This window comes from Scyliorhinus canicula, chromosome 6 (assembly GCF_902713615.1).
Source record: "Scyliorhinus canicula chromosome 6, sScyCan1.1, whole genome shotgun sequence".
Lineage (NCBI taxonomy): Eukaryota > Metazoa > Chordata > Chondrichthyes > Carcharhiniformes > Scyliorhinidae > Scyliorhinus > Scyliorhinus canicula.
This window is the reverse complement of record NC_052151.1, coordinates 194,976,172-194,996,219: the sequence shown is the minus strand read 5'-3', so window position 1 is coordinate 194,996,219 and position 20,048 is coordinate 194,976,172. Positions and strand designations below refer to the sequence as shown.

Below are 20,048 nucleotides of genomic sequence, written 5' to 3'. Positions count from 1 at the left end.
TCTCTCACGTCGACTATTTTGAATGATTTTTGATGTGATTTTTCCCAATAACATGTATTGGTGTAACAAATGATGCAATAGCTTGTGCTCATTTTAGTAATTTTACAACTTGATTCATCATTCCCATGTATCTTTGCAACTCTTTTAAGCTGCTTGGAGCTGGACATTTTTTGTTCTGGAACAACATTTATTCCTGATGCTCTCACCCAAACATCATAACCCTTTAATCCTTGATTCTTCAAAAAACCATCTATCCTTATCTTGAAAACATTTAATGAAGGAGCCTCAACTGCCTCACTGGGCAGGAAATTCCATAGATTCACAACCCTTTGGATGAAGAAGTTCCTCCGAAGCTCAGTCCTAAATCTACTTCCCCTTATTTTGAGGCTACGCCCCCTAGTTCTGCTTTCACCCGCCAGTGGAAACAACCTGCCCGCACCTATCCTATCTATTCCCTTCATAATTTTATATGTTTCTATAAGATCCCCCCTCATCCTTCTAAATTCCAACGAGTACAGTCCCAGTCTACTCAACGTCTCCTCGTAATCTAACCCCCTCAACTCTGGGATTAACCTAGTGAATCTCCTCTGCACACCCTCCAGCGCCAGTACGTCCTTTCTCAAGTAAGGAGACCAAAACTGAACACAATACTCCAGGTGTGGTCTCACTAACACCTTATACAGTTGCAGCATAACCTCCCTAGTCTTAAACTCCATCCCTCTAGCAATGTAGGACAAAATTCCATTTGCCTTCTTAATCACCTGCTGCACATGCAAACCAACTTTTTGCGACTCATGCATAAGGACACCCAGGTCCCTCCCTCCGCACAGCAGCATGTTTTAATATTTTATCATTTAAATTATAACCCCTTTTACTGTTATTCCTACCAAAATGGATAACCTTATATTTGTCAACATCGTATTTCAGCCCATTAACTTAAACTATCCAAATCCCTCTGCAGACTTCCAGTATCATAGAACATAGAACATAGAACGATACAGCGCAGTACAGGCCCTTCGGCCCTCGATGTTGCACCGACATGGAAAAAAAATAAAGGCCATCTAACCTACACTATGCCCTTATCATCCATATGCTTATCCAATAAACTTTTAAATGCCCTCAATGTTGGCGAGTTCACTACTGTTGCAGGTAGGGCATTCCACGGCCTCACCACTCTTTGCGTAGTGAGGCCATGGAATGCCCTACCTGCAACTTTTTACTTTACTACTCATCTTAGTGTCGTCTGCAAGCTTGGACACATTCCACTTGGTCCCCAACTCTAAATCATCTATGTAAATTGTGAATAATTGTGGGCCCAACACTGATCCCTGAGGGACATCACTAGCTACTGATTGCCAACCAGAGAAACACCCATGGCTCCCCGTTGTCTACCCCACTGGTAATGTCCTCAAAAAATTCCACTAAATTAGTTAGGCACGACCTGCCCTTTATGAACGGATGCTGCATCTGTCCAATGGGACAATTTCCATCCAGATACCTCGCTATTTCTTCCTTGATGATAAATTCCAGCATCTTGCCTACTACCAAAGTTAAGTTAATTGGCCTATAATTACCTGCTTTCTGCCTACCTCCTTTTTTTAAACAGTGGTGTCATGTTTGCGAATTTCCAATCCGCCGGGACCACCCCAGAGTCTAGTGAATTTTGGTAAATTATCAATAGTGCATTTGCAATTTCCCTAGCCATCTCTTTTAGCACTCTGGGATGCATTCCATCAGGGCCAGGAGACTTGTCTACCTGTAGCCCAATTAGCTTGCCCAGCACTATCCCCTTAGTGGTAACAATCCTCTCAAGGTCCTACCTGTCATAGCCTCATTTCTATCAGTCACTGGCATGTTATTTGTGTCTTCCACTGTGAAGACCGATCCAAAAAACCTGTTCAGTTCCTCAGCCATTTCTTTATCTCCCATTATCAAATCTCCCTTCTCATCAAGGACCAATATTTACCTGAGCCAATTGTTTTTGTTTTATATATTTGTAGAAACTGTTACTATCTGTTTTTATATTCTGAGCAAGTTTACTCTCATAATCTATTTAACTTCTTTATAGCTTTTTTAGTAGCTTTCTGTTGCCCCCTAAATATTTCCCCCTCTAGTCTCCCACTAATCTTTGCCACTTTGTATGCTTTTTCCTTCAATTTGATACTCTCCCTTATTTCCTTAGATATCCACGGTCGATTTTCCAGCTTTCTACCGTCCTTCCTTTTTTGTTGGTGTAAACCTTTGCTGAGCACTGTAAAAAGTCGCTTGGAATGTTCTCCACTGTTCCTCAACTGTTTCACCATAAAGTCTTTGCTCCCAGTCGACCTTAGCTAGCTCTTCTCTTATCCCATTGTAATCTCCTTTATTTAAGCACAGAACACTAATGTTTGATTTTACCTTCTCAACCTCCATCTGTAATTTAAATTCCACCATATTATGATCACTCCTTCCGAGAGGATCCCTAACTATGGGATCTTTAATCAATCCTGCCTCATTACACAGGACCAGATCTTGGATCGCGTGTTCCCTCGTAGGTTCCAATACATACTGTTCTCGGAAACAATCGCGGATACATTCTATAAACTCCTGCACAAGGCTGCCTTGACCGACCTGGTTAAACCAATCGACATGTAGATTGTTATATTATCATAACTGCTGCACCATTTCTCCATGCATCAGTTATTTCTTTGTTTCTTGCCCACCCCACCGTAATGTTACTATTTAGTGGCCTATAGACTACTCCTATCAGTGACTTTTTCGCCTTACTATTCCTGATTTTCACCCAAATGGATTCAACCTTATCCTCCATAGCACCGATGTCATCCCTCACTACTGCCCGGATGTCATTCTTAAATAACAGAGCACCATCCACTCTGTCCTTCCGAATGGTTTGATATCCTTGGATATTTGATACCCTTGAATATTAAACTCCCAGTCGTGACCATCCTTTAACAATTTCACAGTGCCTATCTAAACATGAGAATCACGAGATCTCATCTCTCCCTCTAGTCCTGTAGGTGGTCTCCTTTAAGAGGAAGCACCCAGGTCAGATTGCCTCATGATTCTCATCAACCTACTTAAAGGAGATAATTGAAACAAGGGTACATGCTTCTGGTTCTTTTATTGTGATTACTGGGCAAAAATATTGAATTTTTTGCTTTGGTTGTCCCTATTTTACTATTTATTCAGCACTTGATTTAATGTTTTTGCAACTTTTTCTCAACATCAGTTCTGACTTCCACTCTAAAATTTTAGCATGTTGCACTTTCAGGCAAAGCACTAATTGCCTCCCAGTGGGATTGAGTTGTACCGAAATGACTAAAATCTGACTAGCCTGTTTAAAACTGATACTGCATTTGTACCGGCTTGACATTGGAAAACCAACATGCCCCATAGATCCCTGCCATCACAAAGAGCCCACTCATGAAACTCATAATTCATCCCATTTATCCATCTGATTTAATTTCAGTGTCAGCCATGACTGGTAGCACTCTTTCCTCCGCGTTACAATAATCTTTATTGTTACAAGTAGGCTTATATTCTGATAACCTCAATAATAATAATACAATAATCTTTATTAGTGTCACACGTAGGCTTACATTAACAATGCAATGAAGTTACTGTGAAAAGACGAGCAAGGAGGGGACATGAGAAGTCTTTGGCAGGTAGGATCAAGGAAAGCCCAAAAGCTTTCTATAGGTATGTCAGGAATAAAAGAATGACTAGGGTAAGAGTAGGGCCAGTCAAGGACAGTAGTGGGAAGTTGTGTGTGAAGGCTGAGGAGATAAGCGAGATACTAAATGAATACTTTTCGTCAGTATTCACTCAGGAAAAAGATAATATTGTGGAGGAGAATGCTGAGACCCAGGCTATTAGAATAGATGGCATTGAGGTGCGTAGGGAAGAAGTGTTGGCAATTCTGGACAAGGTAAAAATAGATATGTCCCCGGGGCCTGATGGGATTTATCCTAGGATTCTCTGGGAAGCCAGGGAAGAGATTGCTGAGCCTTTGGTTTTGAGTTTTAGGTCATCATTGGCTATAGGAATAGTGCCAGAGGACTGGAGGATAGCAAATGTGGTTCCTTTGTTCAAGAAGGGGAGTAGAGATAACCCCGGTAACTATAGGCCGGTGAGCCTAACGTCTGTGGTGGGTAAAGTCTTGGAGAGGATTATAAAAGATACGATTTATAATCATCTAGATAGGAATAATATGATTAGGGATAGTCAGCATGGTTTTGTGAAGGGTAGGTCATGCCTCACAAACCTTATCGAGTTCTTTGAGAAGGTGACTGAACAGGTAGACGAGGGTAGAGCAGTTGATGTGGTGTATATGGATTTCAGTAAAGCGTTTGATAAGGTTCCCCACGGTCGGCTATTGCAGAAAATACGGAGGCTGGGGATTGAGGGTGATTTAGAGATGTGGATCAGAAATTGGCTAGTTGAAAGAAGACAGAGAGTGGTAGTTGATGGGAAATGTTCAGAATGGAGTTCAGTTACGAGTGGCGTACCACAAGGATCTGTTCTGGGGCCGTTGGTGTTTGTCATTTTTATAAATGACCTAGAGGAGGGCGCAGAAGGATGGGTGAGTAAATTTGCAGACGACACTAAAGTCGGTGGAGTTGTAGACAGTGCGGAAGGATGTTGCAGGTTACAGAGGGACATAGATAAGCTGCAGAGCTGGGCTGCGAGGTGGCAAATGGAGTTTAATGTGGAGAAGTGTGAGGTGATTCACTTTGGAAAGAATAACAGGAATGCGGAATATTTGGCTAATGGTAAAATTCTTGGTAGTGTGGATGAGCAGAGGGATCTCGGTGTCCATGTACATAGATCCCTGAAAGTTGCCACCCAGGTTGATAGGGTTGTGAAGAAGGCCTATGGTGTGTTGGCCTTTATTGGTAGAGGGATTGAGTTCCGGAGCCATAAGGTCATGTTGCAGTTGTACAAAACTCTGGTACGGCCGCATTTGGAGTATTGCATACAGTTCTGGTCACCTCATTATAGGAAGGACGTGGAAGCTTTGGAAGGGGTGCAGAGGAGATTTACCAGGATGTTGCCTGGTATGGAGGGAAAATCTTATGAGGAAAGGCTGATGGACTTGAGGTTGTTTTCGTTAGAGAGAAGAAGGTTAAGAGGTGACTTAATAGAGGCATACAAAATGATCAGAGGGTTAGATAGGGTGGACAGCGAGAGCCTTCTCCCGCGGATGGAGGTGGCTAGCATGAGGGGACATAGCCTTAAATTGAAGGGTAATAGACATAGGACAGAGGTCAGAGGTGGGTTTTTTACGCAAAGAGTGGTGAGGCCGTGGAATGCCCTACCTGCAACAGTAGTGAACTCGCCAACATTGAGGGCATTTAAAAGTTTATTGGATAAGCATATGGATGATAAGGGCATAGTGTAGGTTAGATGGCCTTTAGTTTTTTTCCATGTCGGTGCAACATCGAGGGCCGAAGGGCCTGAACTGCACTGTATCATTCTATGTTCTATGTTCTAAAAGCCCCAAGTCACCATATTCCGGCGCCTGTTTGGGCACACAGAGGGAGAATTCAGAATATCCAATTCGATTAACAGCACATCTTTTGGGACTTGTGGGAAAAACCGGAGCACCCGGAGGAAACCCACGCAGACACGGGGAGAACGTGCAGACTCCGCACAGACAGTGACCCAGCAGGGAATCAAACCTGGGACCCTGGAGCTGTGAAGCAACAGTGCTAACCACTGTGCTACCCTGTTAACATTTGCAGAGTGAGCTAGTTTAGTTTACGACTTGATGCTTTTAACTATCAATCAATCGCATGAAAACAATGAACACATTCCATGTCAGCTCACATTCCTTCTGACCAGGATCAGACAATGCTGAAACATTTGGCACGAGGAGCATATTCCTACTCGAATGGAGGTTGCAGTGGCCGATTACAGTAGGGGCAAGCTAGCATCACTGTACCCGAACGGTTTGACCCAAAATAATCTGATTCTGTAATTTGTCACAATAGTCACAGGGCAGCACGGTGGCACAGCGGTTAGCACTGCTGCCTCACAATGCCAGAGACTCCGGTTCAATTCTGATCTCAGGCAACAACCTGTGTGGAGTTTGCACGTTCTCCCCTTGTCTGCATGGGTTTCCTCTGGGTGCTCTGGTTTCCACCCACAGTCCAAAGATGTGCCTTGGTAGGGTGCTGTTTTGGTGAGACGGTGCCGATTCGATGGGCTGAATGGCCTCCTTCTGCATGTAATGATTCTATGGAATCTAATTTCTGCATTGCGTTACCATAGTAATAGCACTTCAAAAAAGGTCATTTGTTGCAAATTGCTTTGGGCCATTTTGAGGTTGGGATTTTTCTTTCCATAAATATGGGTTTGGGGAAAAAGATGGATATATGTCTATTCTACGAATCTGTACATTGCTTTAATCACAAAGGGAGATTTCTCCAGCTACGGCGTGTAGCTTTTTAAGCACATTCACTAATTTTCTACACTGAGCACAGAAGGCAATTTATCGCTCTACTCACTAAACTCCTCAGAGGTCAATTCCGGATTACAGCAGACAGATTTAAAAAAAAACTCTTTCCAAGTCATTAATCGAACTTCTGAAACTACTGTGGTCAATCTGAGGACTCAAGGACCCTGAATTCAAGGATTCGAGTCCACAAACGAATGAGGGTTTGAGCCTACAAATGAATGAGATGTTTATGAATAAACTAGGCTACATGAATAGAAAATTTTAAAACTGAGATGGAGAGATTTTTTTGGCAGGCAGGGATATTAAGGACTATGATTAAGGCAAGAGGAAGCACAGCAGAGTGTGACCAATTGGATAACAATCACGGAGTGATCTCCTTCTGTGTTGTCCCATTTTGTGATGGTAAATGGAGTTAAAACATAGAACAGCAATGAACAACCTCAAGGGGTTGAATGGCCTGCTCCTGTTCCTACGTCTACTGAACACTTTTCAGTTGCAATGTGGACCAAAGACGGCATTCTGACTTGTCAGCATTTTGGCAATGACGGTGATAAAAGGAAAACATTTCTGTGAAGGATGCCAGTTGTCTCTGTAAACTCTCTTGTGGGGTGGCGTGGGATGAAGACACACCTCCTTGAGGGGGGGTGGGGGGGGTGGTAAAGTCTACTTTTATCGGTGCAACATGCATGGTAACGAGTGAAGGTCGCCTAGATCCCCTTCTAACACTCTAGTGGTCCCATGATACATTGATAATAGAGCTGTTCACTAATTATAGCAATCAATCTCTATCACTGAATCTATAACAGTGCCGGACGTGAGCCGAGGAAAACCCCCAGTGGCAGTGCGCTTTGGGAACCATAAGCCTAAAGTCACCTGTTCCACCAAGCATGTCATGTCTCACTTGTTTGCAGACTAAATCACAAAATCTCATTTCCTGAACAAAATCTGTCTAATTTACATGTGGAGGATTTGGAGGAAACTGCTTCCATCTTCTCCCGAGCCAGCTTATTTTTCATTTTTTCCAATCAAAGGGGCAATTTAGCATGGCCAACCCATCTACCCTGCACATCTTTGTGTTATGTTGTGGGGGTGAAACCCACGCAGGCATGGGGAGAATGTGCAAACCCCACACAGTGACCCGGGGCCAGGATCGAACCTGGGTCCTCGGCGCTGTGAGGCAGTATGGCTAACGACTGCACCACCGTGCCGGCCCCTAAGCCAGCTTGCTCAATAGATAAATCGATTGCTCACTGATATATTATCTTGCAGACAATGGAAAGGAAAATGGAGTGAAGTGTAATGTGGGTGCAGATTCACTGTTACCCATTTTCTGCACTGGAGTAAGAATTGAAATTTCCTCTCCTCAAACATTTAGTGTAATATGTTGTCCACTTTCACCACATTTCAGCCACACATAGAACAGTACAGCACAGAACAGGCCCTTCGGCCCTCAATGTTGTGCCGAGCCATGATTACCCTACTCAAACTCACGTATCCACCCTATACCCGTAACCCAACAACCCCCCTTAACCTTACTTTTTTTTTTTGGACACTACGGGCAATTTAGCATGGCCAATCCACCTAACCCGCACATCTTTGGACTGTGGGAGGAAACCGGAGCACCCGGAGGAAACCCACGCACACAGGGGGAGGACGTGCAGACTCCACACAGACAGTGACCCAGCCGGGAATCGAACCTGGGACCCTGGAGCTGTGAAGCATTTATGCTAACCACCATGGTACCCTGCTGCCCCACAAGTACCTTAAAATAAAAAAGAGCAATTTATTGATCAAACAAATTGGGGCAGCAATTGATTCATTCTTTCTTTGAAGAAAAGGAAGTGTGGCCAAAATAGATATTTGATGTCGTGAGAATCCAGTGTATTTTGTCAGGAAGATCCAGCAGTTAAGGGGCCATATGCCCATTGTGGTAAACCACTGTTGCACCTGTATTAGGTGATGTACGGTAGGACCTGTATTACAGGTTCGCCGGTAGCCCCTGCCTGCTGTATAAATATGTGTGTCCTCCAGCTAGCAGCCATTTTGCCAGCTGCTGTGGGAGGCCACACATCTTATAGCAATAAAGCCTCTGTTGGATTCAACTATCGTCTTTGTCCAATTGATCGTGCCTCAATTTATTGCTATAAGATTTTCTAAAAGATGTACCTCCAAATCAAACCACATCACCTGCAGCTGAATCCGCAATCAAGCAACGTCAAAAAGGACCTCAATCACTGGCTAACTTGCTTCGAGGCCTACATCAACTCAGCGACCACCCCTGTTCTGGAGGCTCAGAAGATACAGATCCTGTACTCAAGGTTGAGCTCCAACGTATTTCCGCTGATCCAGGATGCCCCGAATTACACAGACGCCATGGCACTCCTCAAAGAAAACTACGCACAGAAAACGAACATGCTCTTCGCCAGGCACGTGCTCGTCACTCACTCTCAACTCCCTGGTGAGTCCATGGAAGACATCTGGCGGGCCCTCATCCCACTCATCCGGGACTGTGACCGAACATTCCAACCTTTTATGCGCCATGCGTTCGTAACGGGGATCGGGTCGGACTTCAGAAGGGGTGTTCTGAAGGGGCCAGAGACTGTTAGAAGGGGCCACGCTCGACCTGGCTAAGACAAAGAAGCTAGCACTCTCCATGACGGTTGCCTCACATAACATTCAGGCCTACCCCGCCAGCCACGCAGCCCACCCCTTCTACCCTTCATGGACCTCACAGACTCCTGCCCCAGCGCGGGCCTTACCCATCCAGTACGCCTGTGCCACACGCCAGTCCGCGCATCCCGGGGGTTCCCGATGTTACTTCTGCGGCCAGCAGAAGCACCCTCGCCAACGCTGCCCAGCCCGCACTGCCCTTTGCAAGGCTTGCGGCAAAAAGAGGCACTTCGCCAGGCCCACGCAGTTGCCGCTATCGCCCCCACTCCTCTAGTCTACACACAATGGGCGCCGCCATCTGCATCTCCCCGGACCACGCGTGGCCAGTGGGCGCCGCCATCTTCACCTCCCGTGGCCACACGCAGCCAGTGGGCGCCGCCATCTTCACCTCCCGGGGCCACGCGTGGCCAGTGGTCGCCGCCATCTTCTTCCCCCCCAGTCCATGTGCGGTCCATGGGCGCCGCCATCTTGTCCAACCCCCGCAATGTGCGGCCCATGGGCGCCGCCATCTTGTCTCCCCCACGGGACATGGACACCGACAACATTCCAGGACCTGGGCCCCCCAGGCTCCCCGACATCCGACATCAGCGACGACCGACCACGACTCACCTCAGTACCGATCGACCAGTCTCGTCCGCACAACCTGGCCATCGCATCGACCAGTGTGAAAATCAACGGCCACGTGACCTCCTGCTTGCTGGACTCCAGGAGCACCGAAAGCTTCATACACCCGGATACGGTAAGGCGCTGCTCCCTCGCGGCACAACCCACTAATCAAAGAATTTTCTGGCCTCCGGATCCCATTCTGTCGCGATCTGGAGGTATTGTACGGTCACACTCACAGTCCAGGGGGTAGACTTCAACGGCTTCCGCCTCTACGTCCTCCCTTACCTCTGCGCTGACCTGCTATTAGGCCTGGACTTCCAGTGCAATCTCCAGAGCCTAACCCTCAAATTCGGGGGCCCCTACCACCCTCGCTGTGTGCAGCCTCGCAACCCTAAAGGTCGATCCGCCTTCCCTCTTCACCAATCTAACCACGGATTGCAAACCCGTCGCCACCAGGTGCAGATGGTACCGCACCCAAGAGGACCTTCATCAGGTCCAAGGTCCAGCGGCTGCTTCGGAGGGCATCGTCGAGGCCAGCAACAGCCCCTGGAGAGCCCAAGTGGTAGTCATTAAAACTGGGGAGAAACACAGAATGGTCGTGGACTACAGCCAGACCATCAATCGGTACACACAGCTCGATGTGTACTCCCTCCCACGCATATCTGATATGGTCAATCAGATTGCACATACCGGGTCTTCCCAACGGTAGATCTCAAATCCGCCTACCACCAGCTCCCCATTCGTAAATCGGATCATCCATACACCGCTTTCAAGGCGGACGGTCATCTCTATCACTTCCTCAGAGTTCCCTTCGGCATCACTTGGTCTTACAAAGGGAGATGGACCGAATAGTTGACCGGTACGGTTTGCGGGTCACCTTCCCATACCTAGACAACATCACCATCTGCGGCCATGACCAGCAGGACCATGATGCCAACCTCGCCAAATTTCTCCGCCCGCCACTCTCCTCAACCTCACCTACAACAAGGAGAAGTGCGTGTTTAAAACAACCAGCTTAGCCATACTCGGCTATGTAGTCCAGAACTAAGTTCTGGGGCCCGATCCCGACCGCATGCGCCCCCGCATGGAGCTTCCCCTCCCTCATTGCCCCAATGCCTTCAAACGCTGCCTGGAGTTCTTCTCGTACCACGCCCAGTCGGTCCCAAACTATAAGGACAAGGCCCGCCCACTCATTCAGTCCACCCACTTTCCCCTGACGGCCGAGGCGCAACAGGCCTTCGCCTGTAACACTGCCCTTTCAAATAGAGAGCGATGCATCGGACCCGTGGCATTCTTTTCCCGCACCAGACATGCCTCAGAAATTCGGCACTCACCCGTCGAAAAAGAGGCCCAAGCTATCGGTGAAGCTGTGCGACATTGGAGGCATTACCTGGTCGGCAGGAGATCACTCTCCTCACTGACCATCAGTCGGTAGCCTTCATGTTCAATAACACACAGCGGGGCAAGATGAAAAACGATAAAATCTTGAGGTGGAGGATCGAGCTCTCCACCTATAATTACAAGATTTTGTATCGCCCTGGCAAACTCAACAAGCCCCCAGATGCCCTATCCCGAGGTACATGTGCCAGCGCACAAATAGACCGACTCCGGGTCCTGCACGACAGCCGGGAGTCACACGGTTGTCCCACTTCATTAAGGCACAAAATCTGCCCTACTCCGTCGAGGAAGTACAGACAATCACCAGGGACTGCCAGGTCTGTGTGGAGTGCAAGCCGCACTTCTACCGGTCGGACCGTGCGCGCCTGGTGAAGGCCTTCCGCCCCTTTGAACGTCTCAGCGTGAATTTCAAAGGGCCTCTCCCCTCCACCGACCGATACACGTATATTCTCAGTGTGGTCGATGAGTACTCCAGGATCCCCTTCGCCATCCCATGCCCCGATATGACGTCTGGCACTGTCATCAAAGCCCTAAACACTATCTTCTCTTTGTTCGGTTTCCCCGCCTATATCCACAGTGACAGGGGGTCTTCATTCATGCACGATGAGCTGCATCAGTTCCTGCTCAGCAGGGGTATCGCCTCCAGCAGGACGACTAGCTATAACCTCTGGGAAATGGGCAGGTAGAGAGGGCAAACGGGACGGTATGGAGGGCCGTCCAACTGGTCCTACGGTCCAGGAACCTCCCAGCCTCTCGCTGGCAGGAGGCCCTCACTGATGCACTCCACTCCATTCGGTCACTGCTGTGCACCGCAACTAACAACACACCCCATGAACGTCTTTTAGCCTTCCCCAGGAAGTCCACATCCGGGGTATTGCTCCCGACTTGGCTCGCAGCTCCAGGACCAGTCCTGCTCCGTAGGCACGTCCGACTCCACAAGGCGGTCTCGTTGGTGGAAAGGGTGCAATTGCTCCACACCAACCCCCAGTATGCCTACGTGGCGAACCCCGATGGCCGCCAAGATATTGTCTCCCTCAGGGACCTGACACCAGCAGGTTCCACACACACCCACCTCTCTGGCCCGGCGCCACCCTCCCCTCCCCCGGCGCTTCCAGCATTAACCCCACCAGGACCATCCGTCCTTCCCCTGCCCACGCCCGAGGATGAAGAGGATTCCGGCACGCTCCCGGAGTCACCGAACATCAGGCCAGCACCGATATCGCCGACACCACTGCGTCACTCTCTCAAGGCACCGGACCGGTTAAATCTGTAACTGGCACCAGACTTCAAAAGACATTTTTTTTGATCAAATACTGTAAATATTAACTCATTGTTGTATATAGTTCTCCACCACCCCCGCCGGACTCAATTTCAACAGGGGGTGAATGTGGTAAACCGCTGTTGCACCTGTATTAGGTGATGTACGGTAGGACCTACACTACAGGTTCGCCGGTAGTCTCTGCCGGCTGTATAAATATGCGTGTCCTCCAGCTAGCAGTCATTTCGCCAGCTGCTGTGGGAGGCCACACATCTTATAGCAGTAAAGCCTCAGTTGGATTAAACTATAGAACATAGAATGATACAGCGCAGTACAGGCCCTTCGGCCCACGATATTGCACCGACATGGGAAGTCAAAAACTAAAGGCCATCTAACCTACACTATGCCATTATCATCCATATGCTTATCCAATAAACTTTTAAATGCCCTCAATGTTGGCGAGTTCACTACTGTTGCAGGTAGGGCATTCCACGGCCTCACCACTCTTTGCGTAAAAAACCCATCTCTGACCTCTGTCCTATATCTATTACCCCTCAATTTAAGGCTATGTCCCCTCGTGCTAGCCACCTCCATCCGCGGGAGAAGGCTCTCACTGTCCACCCTATCTAACCCTCTGATCATTTTGTATGCCTCTATTAAGTCACCTCTTAACCTTCTTCTCTCTAACGAAAACAACCTCAAGTCCATCAGCCTTTCCTCATAAGATTTTCCCTCCATACCAGGCAACATCCTGGTAAATCTCCTCTGCACCCGTTCCAAAGCTTCCACGTCCTTCCTATAATGAGGTGACCAGAACTGTACACAATACTCCAAATGTGGCCGTACTAGAGTTTTGTACAGCTGCAACATGACCTCATGGCTCCAGAACTCAATCCCTCTACCAATAAAGGCCAACACACCATAGGCCTTCTTCACAACCCTATCAACCTATCGCCTTTGTCCAATTGATCGTGCCTCACCCGTACAGAAAAATTACTCCCTGGGATTTTTCAGCAACTGACATGAGCTTGATGTCCCTGTAGTTATCATTAAGAAGAGACCGGCTTTATTTCTGCAGTGGCACACTGCTCTTTACCCTCCAGGGCTCGGGTGTCTGCATTGGTTTCAAAGCTGTGCTGGTACCTATCAGGGGTAGTTTGCACATTGAGATCCTGGCTGTTTTTCAGGACTTAAACTGCTGCTGCACAGCCAAATCCTGCTGCGTTGTGACATTTTAGCTACTCAAAGGCTTTTTTTCGTTTGACTGGTGATATGGTCTGACATTGATGGACATGTAATCAGTGGTGGGTTTAAAGTGGAAGGCTGTTGTATGGGATTCAGCTGCACACAGCAGTGTACACACCATTAATAATTCAATGCGATCTATCAACTCAAATTGTGGGGTTTCTGTTTTGCCAGTGGGTATTTGGAAAACACGCAACAGTCTTGCAACACGAGTTGCAGTGAAAAAAAAACAAAAAAAGCTCCCAAAATCTTTTAGGAATTGAGCTGAAATCATCACCATAAAGTCACTTGAAAATGAGCTTGAAAGGCAGCACGGTGGCGCATGGGAGCCCCGATGCCTCACGACGCTGAGGTCCCAGGTTCGATCCGGCCCTGGGTCACTGTCCGTGTGGAGTTTGCACATTCTCCCTATGTTTGCGTGGGTTTCACCCCCACAACCCAAAAGCTGTGCAGGGTAGGTGGATTGACCATGCTAAATTGCCCCTTAAGTGGAAAAAAAAACGAATAGGGTACTCTAAATTAAAAAATAAAGAAAATGAGCTTGATTTCAGTGATACATTCCAGAAACTTGTTTCAATACAATGCTGCCCTATTTTACTCCTCCTCCTTGACCTGTCTGGATAACTGTACCCTCCTTTGCTTCCTTGCATTATTACCCATCCAGACATACTCAGATTATCTTCCTACTCTCATGCCTCTGCCTCAGGAGTCTCCCAAGGATCTATCCTTGACCTCCTCTTATGTCCCCTCCACATCATGCCCTTTGGTGATTTCATTGTAAGGCACAGAATGTTTCACGTGTATAAAGCTGAACTTCTCTTCATCTTGTGACCCGTTCTACTCCACTCACCCCTCCAGATCTGTGATTTCAGTTTGCTTGTCCAGCACACATTGTCAGGTCAGTCAAAATGCTTTCCAGTTAAATTTTGGGAAGTGAAGATATTGGGCAGGATTTTCATCCACGATGCGGATAGCGGCAGTCGTAAAGCTACTTGGCTCACTGTACCCGCCAGAGAAGAAAGTACCTTTGAAAGAAGGATTTTCATTCTGGGGTTGGGAAGTGGGTGCCAGTTGTTAACTGGAGTTGGACCTGGTCGTCCCCGGAAAGAGTTTGAAGGCAGCCACAGGGTCTCCCGGGTGCTAAGGCGAGCTGTTAAAACGGCCGAACTCAGTGGTTTCAGAACCTGATCATCCCCGCCACCAGAGTCAGGGCCTGGTCACTGCCGTGTCAGAGTCTGGTCACTCCCAAGTCAGGGCCTGGTCACTCCCGAGTCAGAGTCTGGTCACTCCCCAGTCAGGGCCTGGTCACTGCCATGTCAGAGTATGGTCACTCCCCAGTCAGCATCTGGTCACTCCCGAGTCAGGGCCTGCTCACTGCCGTGTGAGAGTCTGGTCACTCCCCAGTCAGCATCTGGTCACTCCCGAGTCAGGGCCTGGTCACTGCCGTGTGAGAGTCTGGTCACTCCCCAGTCAGCATCTGGTCACTCCTGAGTCAGGGCCTGGTCACTCCCGTGTCAGAGTCTGGTCACTCCCCAGTCAGCTTCCGGTCACTCCCGAGTCAGGGCCTGGTCACTCCCGAGTCAGAGACTGATCACTCCTGAGACCGGGCCTGGTCACTTCCGAGTCCAAGTCTGGTCACTCCTGAGTCCGAGTCTGGTCACTCCCCAGTCAGGGCCTGGTCACTCCCGTGTCAGAGTCTGGTCACTCCCGAGTCAGGGCCTCGTCACTCCCGTGTCAGAGACTGGTCACTCCCCAGTTAGCTTCCGGTCACTCCCGAGTCAGGGCCTGGTCACTCCTGAGTCAGAGACTGATCACTCCTGAGACCGGGCCTGGTCACTTCCGAGTCCAAGTCTGGTCACTCCTGAGTCAGAGACTGGTCACTCCCCAGTCAGGGCCTGGTCACTCCCGTGTCAGAGTCTGGTCACTCCCGAGTCAGGGCCTGGTCACTCCCGTGTCAGAGTCTGGTCACTCCTGAGTCCGGGCCTGGTCACACCCGAGTCCAGGCCCGGTAACTCCCGCGTCCGGGCCTGGTCACTCCCGAGTCCGGGCCTGGTCACTCCCGAGTCCGGGCCTGGTCACTCCCGTGTCAGGGCCTGGTCACTCCCGAGTCCGGGCCTGGTCACTCCCGAGTCCGGGCCTGGTCACTCCCGAGTCCGGGCCTGGTCACTCCCGTGTCAGGGCCTGGTCACTCCCATGTCAGAATCTGGCCACTTCAGAGTCCGGGCCTGGTCACTCCCGAGTCAGGGCCTGGTCACTTCCATGTCAGAGTCTGGCATTTCAGAGTCCGGGCCTGGTCACTCCCGAGTCAGGGCCTGGTCACTCCCGTGTCAGAGCCTGGTCACGCCTGTGTCAGAGCCTCGTCACTCCCGAGTCAGGTCCTGGTCACTCCCGAGTCAGAGCCTAGTCACTCCCGAGTCAGAGCCTGGTCACTCCCGTGTCAGAGCCTGGTCACTCCCGAGTCAGGCCTGGTCACTCCCGAGTCAGGGCCTGGTCACTCCCGAGTCAGGGCCTGGTCACTCCCCGAGTCAGGGCCTGGTCACTCCCGAGTCACGGCCTAGTCACTCCCAGGTCAGTGCCTGGTCATTCCCGAGTCATGGCCTGGTCCCTCTCGAGTCAGGGCCTGGTCACTCCCGAGTCAGGGCCTGGTCACTCCCGAGTCAGGGCCTGGTCACTCCCCGAGTCAGGGCCTAGTCACTTCTAAATCAGGGCCTAGTCACTCCCAGGTCAGTGCCTGGTCACTCCCGAGTCACGGCCTGGTCACTTTCGAGTCAGGGCCTGTTCACTCCCGAGTCAGGGCCTGGTCACTCCCGAGTCAGGCCTGGTCACTCCCCAAGTCAGAGTCTGGTCACCCCGAGTCAGAGACTGGTCACTCCTGAGTCAGGGCCTTGTCACTCCCCGAGTCAGAGCCTGGTCACTCCCCGAGTCAGGGCCTGGTCACTCCCCGAGTCAGGGCCTGGTCACTCCCGAGCCAGGGCCTGGTCACCCGAGCCAGAGCGTGGTCATTCCCCGAGTCAGGGCCTTGTCACTCCCCATTCAGAGACTGGTCACTCCCCATTCAGAGACTGGTCACTCCCGAGTCAGGTCCTGGTCACTCCCGAGTCAGAGACTGGTCACTCGCGAGTCAGACTGGTCACTCCCGAGTCAGACTGGTCACTCCCGAGTCAGACTGGTCACTCCCGAGTCAGAGACTGGTCACTTCCGAGTCAAAGACTGGTCACTACCGAGTCAGAGTCTGGTCACTCCCGAGTCAGGGCCTGGTCACTCCCGGGTCAGGGCCTGGTCACTCCCGAGTCACAGATTGCACACTCCTGAGTCCGGGCATGGTCACTCCTGAGTGAGAGTCTGGTCACTCCCGAGTCAGGGCCTGGTCACTCCCGAGTCAGGGCCTGGTCACTCCCGCGTCAGGGCCTGGTTACTCCCGAGTCAGGGCCTGGTCACTCCCGAGTCAGAGTCTGGTCACTCCCCGAGTCAGAGTCTTGTCACTCCCCATTCAGAGACTGGTCACTCCCGAGTCAGGGCCTGGTCACCCCCGAGTCAGGGCCTGGTCACTCCCGCGTCAGGGCCTGGTTACTCCCGAGTCAGGGCCTGGTCACTCCCGAGTCAGAGTCTGGTCACTCCCCGAGTCAGAGTCTAGTCACTCCCCGAGTCAGGGCCTGGTCACTCCCCGAGTCAGAGTCTTGTCACTCCCCATTCAGAGACTGGTCACTCCCGAGTCAGGGCCTGGTCACTCCCGAGTCAGAGTCTGGTCACTCCCGAGTCAGGGTCTGGTCACTCCCGAGTCAGGGCCTGGTCACTCCCGAGTCAGGGTGCTGGTCAACTCACCGAGTTAAAGGTTTATTATTCACGAATCATAGGCTGGTTACGCTGAGTCAGAAACTGGTGACCCTTTAGTCAACGCTCTTCACACCAGGATTGCTGCGCTCACCTCCGACGCTTGCTTTTTGAAGCCGGTTGTGACATGCGCCATTCTTTAGGCGCCATTCTGGCCATCACGTGGCCGTGGATGTATTATTTGACAATGGTGGGGGGGGTTTGGTGGCATGATTCTAGTTCATGTGCCCAACATGAGATGCCAATATATTGAAATGAGATGCCCAGCATTGAATGTGTAGAAAACGTGGCTCACCACCCACAGGGGAGAGGACGATCGCGGCAAGCCTTCACGCCAACGTAAAACAGGACTTTGGTATTCTCGTGATATATTCCGGTCCCGTCACAGAACCCGCTGCCGCTAACGGGAACGGTAAATATTGGCCATTGTCTCATGCCACAAATTCTATTTCAGCTCTGGCTTCCGCTCTGCCATCGGTTTCTGTGCCATCAGTTGTCTGGGCCCTGAGCTCTAGAATTATCTTCCAGCACAATCGTATCTGATTTGTATTCTGCCTGCATCCATTCATCCATGTTCCAAATCCCTTAATGCCATTGACGAGCAAAAATTTATTGAGCTCAGGTTCAGATTCATTAATTTAGCTAGCATCGACTTTTGTGAAAGAGGGTTCCTTGTTACTTCTGCACTATTAATTCCTTTGAAAATATAAAAAAAAAACAAATAAAATAAACCCGTAAACTTTCTATATTCCATGTTTATCTCATCTCGCCTCATTCTGGCTCGATAACATTCCGGTGAATCTGCTCTGCACTCTCTCAGGGTCAATAGATCTATTCTAAGGTATGGTGCAGAGAACTGTACACAGTCCTCCAGATGTGTTCTAACCAGGACTTTGTTTCGCAGAATTAAAATTTTCTTCCCTTTATATTCTTGCCCTCCAGATGTAATGGAATGCTTACCATTACAATGGTCTTCCTTTTTATATTTGAGCACTACATTTTAATGATCACTATACATGGATCCCTTTGGGTCTCCATTGTTCCCAGCTTTTCACTGTTTAAAAAATATTCATATCTATTCCTGTCTGGTCGCAAATGGACAACCTCACATTTTCCTGAGTCGAAATCCATTTGCCACACTTAATGTCTCTTGATAATTTTATGCTCCCATCTACATAGCTTCGTATACCACCAATCTCTGCATCGTCAGCAGCCTTGGATATATCTATTGCATTATTTAAGTCATTGATAAATATGGTGAATAGTTGAGGCCAAAGCACAACCCTTGTGGAACCCCATTAGTTATTGCTTTCCAATTCGACTCAATTATTTCTCTCTGTTTTCTAACCAATCACCCAACCAATTCAATAATTGGCCTTCAGTTCCATGAGATTTAATTTGAGTTAACAATCTCTCACTTATTGAATACCTTCTAGAAATCCATATAAACAATATCCATCGATCTACTGATTGAGTTGCATCCTAACAATTTGATTAGGTTTGGTAGAAAATGAACTGCTCTTTTGAAATCCATGTATTCTTCCTACAACCGGCTCATGTTTAACCAACTAGTTACTCAGTCTGCACCACATATCTACCAATAACGTCCTGCCATTAGATAGAATAGCATCCCTTTAGTGCAGAAGGAGGCCATTCGGCACATTGAGTCTGCACAGACCCTCTGGAAAGAGCACCCTACCTCAGCTCAATTCCCGGAACCCACCTGACCTTTGACACGGGGCAATTTAGCATGGCCAATCAACCTAACCTGCATATCTTTAGACTAAGAGAGTCATCATTTTCTGGCTTTACTCTATCTCTTTCGCCTTTCTTAAATAATGGAGTTATATTTAATTTTTTGCAATCAAATACCTGCAGTAATAGTTCATCGCCATCTGCACGCAGTCCCCATTATTAACGCAAGGTGAAGAATCACATGGCCCAACACGATTCTCACAACGTTCTCCAGTAAATTCAGGCATGCAGGTACATACAAAATTCTGGACAGAAAACAAATAAAAGTGCAGCACAAAATGAAGTATTGCAGCAACAGTGAATGAATCACACAGCTATTGGAAAGCACATAGGAACAACTGAGATGATCATTCAGCCCTTTGAGCCTATTCCGACATTCTGTGGGATAACGGTTGAATACCTGCAGTTTCCCCATATCCCATAATACCTTCATCTTAATTAACATTAATCTATCAATTGCAGTTTGAAAGTGAACCGAGCATAATTGCCATTTAATTCCAAGCTTCTACCACCCATTGTGTTTAGGAATTTCACTCCTGAGGCCTTTTAATAATAATGATAATCTTTATTGTCAAAAGTAGGCTTACATTAACATTGCAATGAAGTCACATTCCGGCACCTGTTCGGGTACACTGAGGGAGAATTCAGAATGTCAAAATTACCTAACAGCATGCCTATCGGGACTAGTGGGAGGAAACCGGAGCACCCAGAGGAAACCCCCGCAGACACGGAGAGAACATGCAGACTCCCCACAGACAGCGACCCAAGCTGGGAATCGCACCTGTGTCCCTGGCGCTGTGAAGCAACAGTGCTAACCACTGTGCT

General features: G+C 48.9%; 1 protein-coding gene across 18 annotated transcripts in view; it reads right to left on the bottom strand.

Annotated features, from left to right (window-relative positions):
• Positions 1-20,048, bottom strand: part of eys (eyes shut homolog) — a 3,376,609-nt gene that overhangs the window by 2,246,916 nt on the left and 1,109,645 nt on the right. For all 18 annotated transcript variants that reach the window (XM_038800705.1, XM_038800706.1, XM_038800712.1 and 15 more), the window contains one exon: positions 19,341-19,468. In XM_038800705.1, coding sequence (XP_038656633.1) covers positions 19,341-19,468 — 128 coding nt within the window. The remainder of the gene's footprint in view (positions 1-19,340; positions 19,469-20,048) is intronic.